The 13,743-nt window shown below is 33.0% G+C and overlaps 1 protein-coding gene across 3 annotated transcripts in view; it reads left to right on the top strand.

Moving 5' to 3' along the window:
• STPG2 (sperm tail PG-rich repeat containing 2) overlaps positions 1-13,743 on the top strand; it is a 718,556-nt gene that overhangs the window by 570,854 nt on the left and 133,959 nt on the right. Inside the window, exon 13 of one of the 3 annotated variants that reach the window (XM_055111639.1) lies at positions 504-528. The exons of the other annotated variants lie outside the window; for them this stretch is intronic. Coding sequence (XP_054967614.1) covers positions 504-528 — 25 coding nt within the window. The remainder of the gene's footprint in view (positions 1-503; positions 529-13,743) is intronic. 3 annotated transcript variants of the gene reach the window in all.

The raw sequence follows: 13,743 nt of genomic DNA, 5'->3' as shown, positions 1-13,743 counted from the left end.
ACAATGGTACCTAATTATAAACAATATAATTTCTTAGGAAATCACAGCTTTAAAAAATGCTTTGCATAATAATTACTTTAATATTTGAAATATTTAACTAGTTATTTAGAGGAAGAGGGAAAATAATGGTAAATAAAAATTTACCCATTTCATTCATCCATTTACTAAATATTTATTAAACACTAATATGTGTTAATCATTCTGAAAAATACAATGGACATATTAAGATGAGTGAATTATGAACTTAATTCTCTAGATACTTGTTGTGTTTTACTAGCAAAGACAAACATTACCTATATAGCCACTTTGATAATTGCCATACGTAAGAGTGGCATAAAATCTGAATGATATTTGTTATAATTTTTGTTTTAATCATCAAGTGTGATTTATAAAACTCATGAGAAAAAGGAAAGTCTATTGAGTGTATCCATATTTCTGCTCTGTGGTTTCTTCTTCCTTGCTGATGCTCCAAGATTCTTTTATTATTTCCTTTCTCTCTACAGAACTTCTGTTACATGATGTTTAATGGTAAGTTGATTAGCAACAAATTCTTTTAGTTTGCCTTCACCTGAGAATATCTTTAGTTCCCCTTGATTCCTGAAGGATAATTTTTCCAATATAGAATTCATGTTGATGGTGTTTTCCTTTCAATACTTTAAAAAGATTATTCTATTTCTTTCTGGCATCCTTTGTTTTATAAGACAAATCTGCTGGCCTTCAAATTGGTGTTTCCCCATAAATAAGATGCCTTTCTCTCTAGGTGCTTTAAAGATTTTTATTTTGTCTTTCATTTTCAAAAGTTTGATTAAGATTTGACTTGCAGTAATTTCTTTGAGTTTATCCTGTTTGGAGTTTACTCAGCTCTTTGAATATGTAATTATGTGTCTTCCATCAAATTTTGGAAGTTTTAAGCCATTAATTATTTGAATATACTTTTAACCTTATTGTCTTTCTCTTTTCCTTCCAGGACTTAGATGATATAAATATCGGTTATTATTATATAGTCTCTTGGGTCCCTTAGACTTTGTTCTTTTTTCAGTATATTTTTCTTATTGCTTAGTGTTAGATGAATTGTATTGGTCTGTCCTCAGTTTCACTGATTGTATTGTCTGTTATCTCACTCTATTATTGTGTCCATCCAGGGAGTTTTCTATTACTGAATTTTTGGGTTCTATAATTTCCATTTGTTTCTTTTAAATAATTTATTTGCTGAAATTTTATATTTTTTATTTGTTGTAAGAGAATTTACAATTGATTGTTGAATCATTTTATGATGGGTCTCTTAAAATCCTTACAGATAATTGTGACATCTAATTCTTCTCAGTTTGGCATCAGTCTTTTCTCTTTATGGTTTTGAACATCTTGGTTTTTGGTATGATGGGCGATTTTTAATTATATCTTAGACATTTCATCTATTTTTTTCTATTTTGTCTGGGTTTTATTTAATTTTTTTTTTTATTTTAGCAGACAGTCACTCTGTTTAGGTTCAGCGCACAGTACCTGATCTGTTTTTGAGGGTTAAGGCTCTAATAACAGTTTAATTTTTAGATGCTTTGCAGTGTTACATTAAGCTTTTTGGTTTATCTGGTATCACTGGATATTCTACTTGTGCCTTCTGTTTCTAAATGAGAAGATAGGAGCTGATTCCTGGACTAGGCCATGAGCATTCTCCCAGAGTGATAGGGGAACCTCAAACATATGAAAACAGTGAGGCTCCCTTGCTGTGGCACAGTTAGCTGTCTGAAAGATCTAGAAAACTTTCCAGTCTGGGTTCTTGCTGTGACAAGATTCTCTCTACCAATACACTTTGGCCACATTAGTTTTTTTTAGATGGGCAAGGGAGGGGAGTGTTAGACCCACAGGATCAAAGAGGCTTCTGTGTTGGGCTTCTTGTTGTGGCTAGATTTTTCTTGCTAATGCTACCTCAGCCACCTTGGTGTTTCTCACTGGATGAGGGAAGTTTTGGATCTGGCAGTGAAGGAGAACATTTTCCTGGTTGCTTAATGTTGATAAGGTTCTTGATTGATCCCATTGATGGTGTTCACTGGATATCCTGCATTTATGATTTTTGTTTTTAATTCTGTTCATGTGATGTATCACATTTATTGACTTGCATATGTTAAACCATCCCTGCATCCCTGGTAGAAATCTACTGGATCATGGTGGATTATCTTTTTGATAATGCTGTTGGATGTTAACTTGTAGTTTTTTTTGTTTTTTTGTTTTTTGTTTTTTTTTGAGAATATTTTATGTCCTTTCCTGGTTTTAGTATTAGGGGGACTTTTATGTCCTTTCCTGGTTTTAGTATTAGGGGAATAGTGGCTTCATGGAATCATTTTCAGAGGATTCCTCCTTTCTTTATATTTTGGAATAGTTTCAGTAAGATTGGTACCAATTATTCTCTGAGTGCCTGAAAGAATTCAGCTGTGAATCCATCTGGTTCTGGACTTTTTTTGTTGGCAATTTTTGTTATTACTATTTTAATCTTGCTACCTGTTATTGGTCTGTTCAGAGTTTCTATTTTTTTCCTGATTTAATCTAGGAGGGTTGTATATTTGGAGGATTTTTTCCATCTCCTCTAGATTTACTTGAGGTCTTCATAGTAGCCTTGAATGATCTTTCGTATTTCTGCTGTATTGGTGTAATATCTCCTGTTTCATTTCTAATTGAGCTTATTTGGATCTTCTCTGTTTTCTTGAGTAATCCTGCTAATGGTCTATCATTTTTGTTTATCTTTTCAAAGAATCAGCTTTTTGTTTCATTTATCTTTTGTATTATTTTGCTTCAATTTCATTTAGTTCTGCTCTGATCTTTGTTATTTCTTTTCTTTTGCTGGGTTTGGATTTGGTGTGTTATTGTTTCTCTATTTCCTTGAGGTGTGACCTTAGATTGTCTGTTTCTGCTCTCTCAGACTTTTTGATGTAGGTATTTAATGCTATGAACTTTCCTCTTTACACCACTTTTGCTGTATCCCAGAGGTTTTGATAAGTTTTGTCACTATTATCATTCAGTTCTAAGAATTTTTAGATTTCCATCTTGATTTCATTGTTGACCCAAAGATCCTTCAGGAGGAGATTATTTAATTTCCATGTATTTGTATAATTTTGAGGGTTTCTTTTGGAGTTAATGACCAGTTTTATTACACTGCGTTCTGAGAGGGTAGTCAATATAATTTTGATTTTCTTAAATTTATTGAGACTTGTTTTGTGGTCTATCATGTGGTGTATCTTGGGGAATGTTCCATATGCTAATGAAAATAATGAGCATTCTGCAGTTGTTGGGTAGAATGTTCTGTAAATACCAGTTGAGTCCATTTGTTCTAGGGTATAGTTTAAGTCCATTGTTTCTTTGTTGACACTCTATCTTGATAACCTGTATATCTAGTGCTGTCAGTGGAGTGCTGAAGCCCCCCACTACTATTGTCTTGCTGTGTATCTCATTTCTAATGTCTAGTAATAATTGTTTTATAAATTTGGGAGCTCCCATGTTAGGTGCATATATATTTAGGATTATGATATTTTCCTGTTGGACTGATTCTTTTATCATTGTATGATGTTTCTCTGTGTCTTTTTTAACATTGTTGCTTTACTGTTTAATCTGATATAAAAATAGCTATACCTGCTCACTCTTGGTTTCCATTGCATGGAATATCTTTTTACATCTCTTTACCTTAAGTTTATGTGAGTTTGTATGCATTAGTTGAGTCCCTGGGCAGTGTTTCCTGTCTTTTTCTCCAACCAAATAGTCCTAAATGGCCCATTGCACTGGGAATAATTTTTCCTACACTCTAAGTTGACTATGAGAAGCAGTGATTACACTAGGATGTTTTTCTGTCAGTTCATGTGAAAATAGCAGGAACTCTTGGTTAAGCAAATATATTTTCCAAATTTGTAAAGTGAAGGCTCAATGCTGCTAATTTTTAAAGGTTCTGTTAATTCAATTTCTGTTAATGGCTGCATCATGATGAGACTAGTTCTCTACTTTAGTGTAGCATTGTAAAGGGCCTGCTAGTTAACTGATAGTGTACAGTTGCTATTCTTTTAATTTGTTCTGAGGGATCCTAAAAACACCTCTTCCATTGCTACTTTAGAAATTTTTGTAGTTGATAATGGGGTGGAGCTGGTAGCTGGCTATTGTGAAAATTAGTGTTCTGGACACTTATCTCTTCTTCTAGTGGTTAGAAATTTCCTATAAGTCTGTTTGCAGTCTTGGCAAGAAACCATGACAGCTGAAATCATCAAATCTACATTTGCTTACAAGATGACAAATGATGAGACTTAACAAGTAGAATCACAGTAATAATGTAAAGGCATTTTCATCAGTAATGTCAAGAATTTTATGTTTCTGCAAAAAAATACATTTCCCAGAATGTTTTACCGATAAGCAAACTACAGTGTTCAAAAAGATCAGGAAATTGTCACATTCTTGGTAATATTTGGCAGTTTGCAGACCTTTTTTCCTCCCAGCTTATGATAGCATTTCACATAGCACTGACCTCATTTATCTCCACTCTGCAGTGTAAATAATATAGAGCTTGCTAGTGAGTCAGTTAACCTAAAATTTATATTTTGATAGCTTTTAGGATTACTACTGGCATTTGTTTGCATTCAGTAAATACAGCAGTTGAACTTATAATTGTGCCACAAATTTACTTATCATTCTAGCCTATATCTTTTGCTCAGTTATGTGGACTGTGTTCTGATTTAGGCTTTTTCTTTCCCATATCTCAAAAATACTCTTTCTGAGAAATCATATTTCATATTTGTCAGAGAAATAGATTTATTGATGGTTGACAAAAACATAATCAGAAAGATAAAATTATGAGTATGATTAGCAGATGAAAGAGAAACATTAGAATATATAGGCAAACAAATTTTTATTATAATAAAGATAATATCTTCTACTTATTACTGAATTGACTCACTTTTGTCTTCATTCACTATTGCTTGCCATGACATTTTTACCAAAAAAGTGTTGTTTATATTGCATCATGATGTTTACTATTTTTTCAAGCTTATCACTGAATTGATTTTCTAATCCACTAACTGATTCAACCAACAACGCGTATTTGACAAATACACTGATTAGGTGTATGCACATTATATAGATATTGGCAGTTTGTTGTTTAGAAAACATTTGCAGAAAGTATTGGTTCTAAAGTCAATGTCTGACTTCTTGCATAATGAGAGGGAACCATAGGGCAGAAGTAGGAGATGGGGTTGGGGCAGAGGGGGTGGTTCTAGGAGCCAGTGTTGAATGTAGCTGCAGATGCTTGGCAAAAAGAAAATTATTTTAAGGTTAAATTTCTATTTAAAATAGTTATAAAATAATAAGACCAAATAAGAAATAATTATAAACTCGGAACAGAATAAGTGGAATAATTTTTTTCCCATTGTGGACACTGGAAATATTCTTAGAGCTACTAGATGTAGGAAACAGGAATTTATGGCCAGGCTGGAAGGATAATGTGAAGCTTTCAGATCAGATCAGCCAAAATACAATTATAATTCTTTGGAACTTTAGATCCTTTGACAGATGTTTTATAAAATAATCTCATTTTCTGAATATTTTCTAAGCACGTTATAGCTATTTTGAAAAGAATTTCAAGGATCTGGTTTCAGAGCATACAGTTCTCCTGTCCCATTTGTGTTTGACCATAATATTACAATAATCATTTTTCTCCTGGCTGAACGGCAAGGTGAAATTTAAAAACAATTGATGAGTTAAATGATAAATGTTCTAATAAGATGCTAGATATTTAGACTTTATAGTGTAATTAATAGTTCCAAATTATTTTTGAAAGTAGGCTGAGTCCAGACTTACATGTAACTATCATCATTAGTTAAGTATAAATTAATCTAAACTTACACTGCCTAATCTGCTTTTAAATGATTTCTGCATTGTTCTCCGTAGCTACAGAGTTAGGCCAAATATAATTTTTAGTAAGTGTTATAAATTTTCCTAAAACTAGTTGGCTAATGGGTAAAAGCAGAGACTCCAGAGATATGCCTGGGTTTGAATCTTGGTTATGTTACTTAAAAGTGCTAACTGCCCAAGCTTGTAATCCTTTCACTCTTTGTGGTGCTTCTGGAGTGGCATTGCTCAAGAAAACTTTCTGAGAGAATGGAAATATTTCTTATTACCTGTCAGTTGAGCAACTAAAGTGTGTTTAGTGTGACCAAAGAAATGAATTTGTAATTTATTTTAATATTAATTCATTGAAATGGAAATAGCCACAAATGGCTAGTGGCTACTCTATTAGACACCACAGCTCTAGAGTGTAAAAGTGAAAAATTAACCATCATTACAATCACATCCAAATAAATATAAGTAAATAAATGAAAAACCTTAACTTTTAATCAAAATTTATAATTGTATTTTTTCTGATTAGAAAACCCTGAATTTACTCATAGGAAAATGCAAAGGAACGCATATTTTTTACAAAGCAGGCTTTAAAATGAGCCTTGATGTTTATTTGAAATACCTGTATCTCCATGAAAATTTAATTATATTTCACATAATGAATCAGACTCTTCATCAACATACCTGAAAAATTAGTGAGAATAAAGTATTTTGTTAACTGACCCAACTCACATCAAATGGTGGTTGTCTTGCACTTAAATATTTAGCTAGGATAGAGTAGGATTATAGTCATAAACTTTCCTTTTTCTTTAAAGCAGTTTGTTGTTATTTGGAGGCTGGAAGTTTTCTTGATTAGTAATTAAAATAGTATTTATTTCAGGAATTTAAATAATTCTCTTTGTGTGTGTGTGTGAGAGAGGGAGAGAGACAGAGACAGAGAGACAGAGACAGAGAGACAGAGAGGGTGAAATGTTTACCATGGCTTCTAATAATCTATGTAGGAAACCATTCATGATTGATCCTTCTTAAACAGTCAAGTAAATAAGTAGGAGAATCTTTAAATTTCCTTTAGAGATACGTGTACAAAATTTATTCTAAGTAATAGTCTGTCAGATAATCTTTATGTCTTGTTCTATAGCAGTGATAATATTATTATATCATATAATCATTATAACTTGTATTATATAAATTATATGTGTATGTCACCTGGTGATTCTGATAAGGTATCTTCTAAAATGAGTGAGTTAACGCTGTCTTATGACTTTATTGCAGAATAAATACGGACAATGAGTGTCTTCATTTTGACTGCTGCTGAAGAGCTACCTAATTCTTATAGTGTAATAATTGGCTATTTGGAATGGTATTATTTTGACTTCGGTTAATTAGTATAGTTTATTACACACCAGTGCATTAAATACCCACTGAAAAAGTTAATATATTTACCAGAGTGATGAAGATCATGAGTAAGCTGTCAATCCAAGCTTTCTTTCATTATTTCTATTTTCTGTCAGTTAGATTGGGCATTTATAATTAGTGATAGATAAATAAAGTGTTGATATATAACACTTAATTTTGATGGTTATATGTATAAGTCTACAACTTATGGGATTAGTGGTTTCAATAAAAGATTTGGTCAATTGTAAAATATAATTGGTTTTTTAATTGCACAGTTTACCTCAATTAGTGTGCAAAATTTTATAAATCTGATTAAATGAGAGAAAATCAAGCTCCATTATTGGAGACCAGAGCATGAACTTAATGAATGTAGATCACCTTAGTGTGGTACACTTTAAAACACAGCCAAAGAGAGATCTATGCAAGTAAATAGATGAATTAAAAGTTTGTTTCTTTTGTAAAGGTGGCAGAAGTTCCAATTTAGAAGATGAAGGGCCAGAATTTTGAAGTTTCACCAGCAATATTTAATTTTAATCCATTCTTAACTTTGTGATTATTTTAAAATGGAGTTTAAATATAAATGGACCTTGTAAAATTATGTAATAAATTTAGCAGAAAATTTTTCAAACAAGATAAGTATTTTATTCACTCCAAAACTCCTATTTAGATATATTTCAAATTTTGAGATTAAATTTTTTCTAAGATGCTTAGAAAATTTTTTAAGATGCTTTCCTGAATAGGATAATTAGTCAAAATAGTTAACATTTTAACTCCCATAGACAATGTTTTGTATATTCAGGGTGTGTATGTATGTGTATTCACATATATACTATAAAGCTCCTGTGTATCTCAATATGTACTTTTCTACTAATAGGAAAGCAACATTGAACACACTTAGATATCATTTAATAGCCATAACTAATGATTATTATTATCAACTTACTAAAAATTCATGCAAGTTCTTTGCAGAAGTAGGTGTTTTGTCTAAAAGTCACTTGCAATTTAAAGATTGATTATTGTAGATATTTTCTTCTTTTCTCACTTAAACTTGAGTTCTTAGCTGAAAACAGATGAATGATTTATTTTTTAGATGGCACTGATATTGTTCGTTTGATGCTAAATGAGTAGGAAAATTTAAAATTCTTAAATCTTAATTAATTCTGCTCCCAGACATTTTTAAATTTTCAGTTCCTAGCCAGTGGAGGCCTGACTATGCCATAGCTTTGAACCCAATACCTAAGTAACGAGGTACTTAATATAGGTAAGATCAATTTTAGATTTCTATAAGAAGAAGAACTACTCTCACAATTAGAACTTCTGATTTAGTTAATATTTACTGGAACCCTTTCTTTTTGGTTTAAACCATTGTTGAAAATTGCAGGGAAATTGGCTATTATGTGGATAAAGGGGAAAAAACTCAACAAACCAAAACTCTTGGTTTTTCTCTCTGCTATGTTCATGCCAATAATTCTGGCAAAAAAAAAAAAAAAGTGTGGGTTTGTTTTCACACCAGGTAAGTCTCCAATTCTGTGCAGACATCAACTGGGTGTCCTACAACTCAGTTCAATTCTGACGTTATCTACCTGGAGTTAGCTTTAGATTCCATGGATTAAGGGCTCAGTTCCATAAGACTGCTCCCTTCTTTAGATGCAATTGAAGTATTGGATCCTCAGGCTACCCACTACTTCTGTCTCAGTTGGCTACATATTGAAACTTCCCATGACCTCCTCTTTAGGCCAGATAATTTGGTCATAGAAAACAGTAAAACTCTAGTTTCACTCACTAGAAACCCCATATTTACCAAAAATACACAAATTTAGCTGGGAGTGGTGGCACACATCTGTGGTCCCAGCTACTCGGGAGGTTGAGGTGGGACAATCGCTTGAGCCTGGGAGGTGGATGTTGCAGTGAGCCTTGATCACAGCACTGCACTCCAGTCTGGGTGACAGCATAAGAGACTCCATCTCAAAAAAAAAAAAAAAAAAGAAAGAAAGAAAGGATAAATTATTTTCCTTTGGTAAACTGAGAGGTTAATTAAATCTAACAGGAGGTGTGCTTTATTCGTAATATCTTCTTGCCAGTGTGTAATTCTATAAATTTCTGAAAATGGATATATGTCTGCAAAGATAATAACTTTATTTTTTGAGGACCTTTAGTATATTTTGGATTATAATTTTTGAACATCCATGATCATTATTAACTGTATTGTATACATTACTGACAGTTATTGTTGAAATTAACAATTAACAATTAAAATAGTTTAGTTAAGTACTTTATAATTAGTGTTAAGAGAAATCTGTCCTGGTTAATAGATGTGAAAAGAAAGAAAAAGATGAACTATTCATTTTTATATGTTTGTTTTAGATTCAGGAATACATGTGCAGGTTTGTTATATGACATATGGTATGAGGCTGAGGTTTGGGGTATGATTGATCCTGTCACCCATGTACTGAGCATAATACCCAATAGGTAGTTTTTCAGTCCTTACCACCTCCCTCACTCCCCTCTCTAATAGTCCCAGTGTCTGTTGTTCTCATGTTTAAGTCCATGTATACCCAATGTTTAGCTCCCACAACTGAGAACAGGCGGTATTTGGTTTTCTGTTTCTAGGTTAATTCATTTAGGATAATGGCCTCCAGCTGCATCCATGTTGCTGCAAAAAGTGTGATTTTTTTTTATGGCTGTTAGTGTTCCATAGTGTATATGTAACACATTTTATTTGTCCAGTCCTCCACGTATGGATACCTAGGTTGATTCCATGACATTGCTATTGTGAATAGTATTGCAATGAACATAAAAGAGCATATGTCCTTTTCATAGAATTATTTCTTTTCCTTTGGCTGTATACCCAGTAATGGGACTGCTAGGTTGAATGGCAGTTCTAATATTAGTTCTTTGAGAAATTGCCAAACCACTTTCCACAGTGGCTGAACAAATTTACATTACCATCAACAGTGTATGAGTGTTCCCTTTTCTCCTCAGAGTTACTAACATCTGTTTTTTTTTACTTTTTAGTAATAGCCATTCTGACTGGTGTAAGATGGTATATCATTGTGGTTTCAATCTGCATTTCTCTGATGATTAGTGATGATGAGCATTTTTCATATGTTTATTGGTAGATCTTCTTTTGAGAAGTTTCTGTTCATGCCCTTTGCCCAGTTTTTAATGAGGCTATTTGCTTTTTACTTGTTCAATTGTTTAAGTTTTTTATAGATTTTGGACACTAGACCTCTGTGAGATGCCTTATTTGTGAATGTTTTCTCTTGTTCTGTAGGTTATATATTTTCTATGTTGATAATCTGTTTTACTGTGCAGAATCTCTTTAATTTAATGAGGTACCACTTGCCAATTATCATTTTTGTTGCAGTTGTTTTGGAGGACTTAGTGATAAATTCTTTGTCAAAGCCAGTGTCCAGAAGGGTATTTTCTAAGTTTTCTTCTAGGATTTTTTATAGTTTTAGGTCTTTAATTTAAGTCTTTAATCTATCTTGAGTTAATTTCTTTAGATGATATGTAGGGGTCGATTTCATTCTTCTGCATATGGCTAGCAAGTTATCCTAGCACCATGTATTGAAAAGGGAGTCCTTTCCCCATTGCTTATTTTTGTCAACTTTGTCTAAGTGTGTGGCTTTATTTCTGGGTTCTCTATTCTGTTCCATAAGTCTGTGTGCCTGTTTTGGTGCCAGTTGCATGCTGTTTTGGTTACCATAGCCTTGTAGTATGGCTTATAGTCAGGTAATGTGATGCCTCCAACTTTGTTCTGTTTTGTTAGGACTGCTCTGGCTATTGGGGCTTTTTTTTTTTTCATTCCATATATATTAGTATAATTTTTTTCTAATTCCATGAAAAATGACCTTGGTAGTTTGATAGAAATATCATTGAATCTGTAAATTGTTTTGGGCAGCATGGCCATTTTACCAATATTGATTCTGCCTATTCATGAGCATGGATTGTTTTTCCATTTGTTTATATCATCTATGATTACTTTCAGCAGTGTTTTGTAGTTCTCCTTATAGAGATCTTTCACCTCCTTGGTTAGATATATTTCTAGATTTTTTTATGCATGTGGCTATGGTAAATGGGATTGCATTCTCTATTTGACTCTCAGCTTAAACATTGTTGCTATACAAAAATGCTAGATTTTTATATATTGATTTTGTGTGCTAGTACTTTACTGAAGTTATTCATCAGTTCTAGGGGCTCTTTGGCAGAGCCATTAGGCTATTTGAGGTATAGAATCATATTGTCAGTGAAAAGAGATAATTTGACATGTTCTTTTCCTGTTTAAATGCCTTTTATTTATTTGTCTTGCCTGATTGCTCTGGCTAGGACTTCTAGTACTATGGCAAATAAGAGTGGTGAGAGTGGGTATCCTTTTCTTGTTTTAGTTCTTAAGGGCAATGCTTTCAGCTTTTGCATGTTTACTATGTTGTTGGCTGTGAGTTTGTCATAGATGGCTCTTATTATGTGTCCCTTTGATGTCCCATTTGTTGTGGGTTTTTATCATGAAAGTATGTTAGATTTTTATCAAAAGCTTTTTCTGCATCTATTGAGATGATCATGTGGTTTTTGTTTTTAATTTTGTTTGTGTGGTGAATCACATTTATTGACTTGTATATGTCGGACCAACCTTAAATTTTAGGAATAAAGCCTACTCGACTTTGGTGAATTAACTTTTTGATGTGCTGCTGGATTTGGTTTGCTAGTATTTTGTTGAGGATTTAGATATTGGCCTGTTGTTTTCTTTTTTCATTGTGTCTCTACCAGGTTTTGGGATCAGAATGATGCTGACTTTGTAGAATGAGTTGGGGAGGAATCATTCCTCCTTGATTTTTTCAGAATGGTTTCAGAAGAATTGGTACCAGTTCTTCTTTGTATGCCTGGGAGAATTGGGTTCTGAGTCTATCTGGTCCAGGGCTTTTATTCATTGTTAGGTTTTTTTTTTATCACTGATTCAATTTTGGAACTCATTAGCAGTCTGTTCAGCGTTTTGATTTCTTCGTGATTCAATCTGGGGAGCTTGTGTGTTTCCAAAAATTAATTTTTTTTCTGAATTGTCTAGTTTGTATTCATAGAAACATTCATAGTAGTCTCTAAGGATCTTTTGTATTTCCGTGTGATTTTTTTGTAATTTCACCTTAGTCATTTCTGATTGTTCTTATTTGGACCTTCTTTTTTCTTTGAAGATTAACTATTAAATAAAATTTTTTACATATACATTGGAAACTTTTTAGAGTTCTTAAAATAGTGATGAAGTGGGATGCAAAAAACACTATCCCAAAATATGACATCTTAGCATACTTAATCATTTAACCCGAAAGAAAGTTAAAAATCCACAGAAGCAGAAAGGTCTTTCTGACCTCCTCCCACCACTTTTTTGCTGAAAAGGATCATGAAAACCAGAATTCTACCAGCCCCTTTCACCCTGAAACAAACCATAAAACCTGGGAAGGTTACTCTCTGATGTAATCCCTCTCTTCTCCTAAAGGCCTTCATGTGACAAGTGTCTGTCCTAAACCCAGAGAGATGGAGTTTGACACAGAGATGCCAAAAAGAATCTGAACAAGCAAGCCTTGCTGAGTTCCCCTCAGTTTATTATCATTAAGTCATACTCTTTTGTCTGCCAATCATACTTTTTTTTTTACAACTGTCTATAAAGATAAATTGTTTTCTCTGGGTCTTTTCTATCTTCATTTCTGAAGGTTCCTATGTCACATAAAACTTATATAAATTTGTATGTTTTCCTCTTGTCAATCTGTCTTTTATTTTAGGGATGTCAGCCATGAACCTTGCAATGAGTGAAGGAAGAAATATTTTCCCTTCTACAATAGTTGTATACTTCAGCTCTCTAGAAGTGACATTTTTTTTAACAGAGGGTTTCACGAGTTTATTTAAACACATAATTATTATTTCTTAGAGATTAATAATTATGTTCCTCAACTGCAGTCACATGAAGTACTCTGTGATAGGTAGAATAAAGTCCCCTCAAAACTATCCATGCCCTAATCCCTGGAATTAGTAAATGTGTTACCTTCCATGGCAAATGAAGATTCTTCAGATCCATAAGAAAACTTGTTGAATCCTAGAGGGGTCCTGTTAACAATTCCTTCATTATCTTGTCATGCTTCAAGGCCCAGGAAAAGCCTAGGCAAAACTCTTGGTGGGCTTTTGTTACATTCCAGCCTTTGTATAAGGGCACTGGCTCTATCAGCTTTTAATATTTAACTTAACTACTCAGTCAGTGCTGACATATTTGTCACAGAGGCCTGCCATTTCAGCTGTTAGTGAGACCTGGCCTGCCACATTAGCTCATAATGCTTTATAATTTCCACTAAGCCATGCTTCCTATAGATGAAGAAAATGATAATTAATATATGTGGATACGTAGATACTGAGGACATTTTAAAATTTATTTATTCATTTATGTTTCAAATATCATTGTTTTAAATTGTCTTTTTCTCCCCATAGAAGAGTGCAGACAATTTC

Source organism: Pan paniscus, chromosome 3, assembly GCF_029289425.2.
Source record: "Pan paniscus chromosome 3, NHGRI_mPanPan1-v2.0_pri, whole genome shotgun sequence".
NCBI lineage: Eukaryota > Metazoa > Chordata > Mammalia > Primates > Hominidae > Pan > Pan paniscus.
Note: the sequence above shows the minus strand (reverse complement) of the source record. Positions and strands in the feature narration are given on the sequence as shown.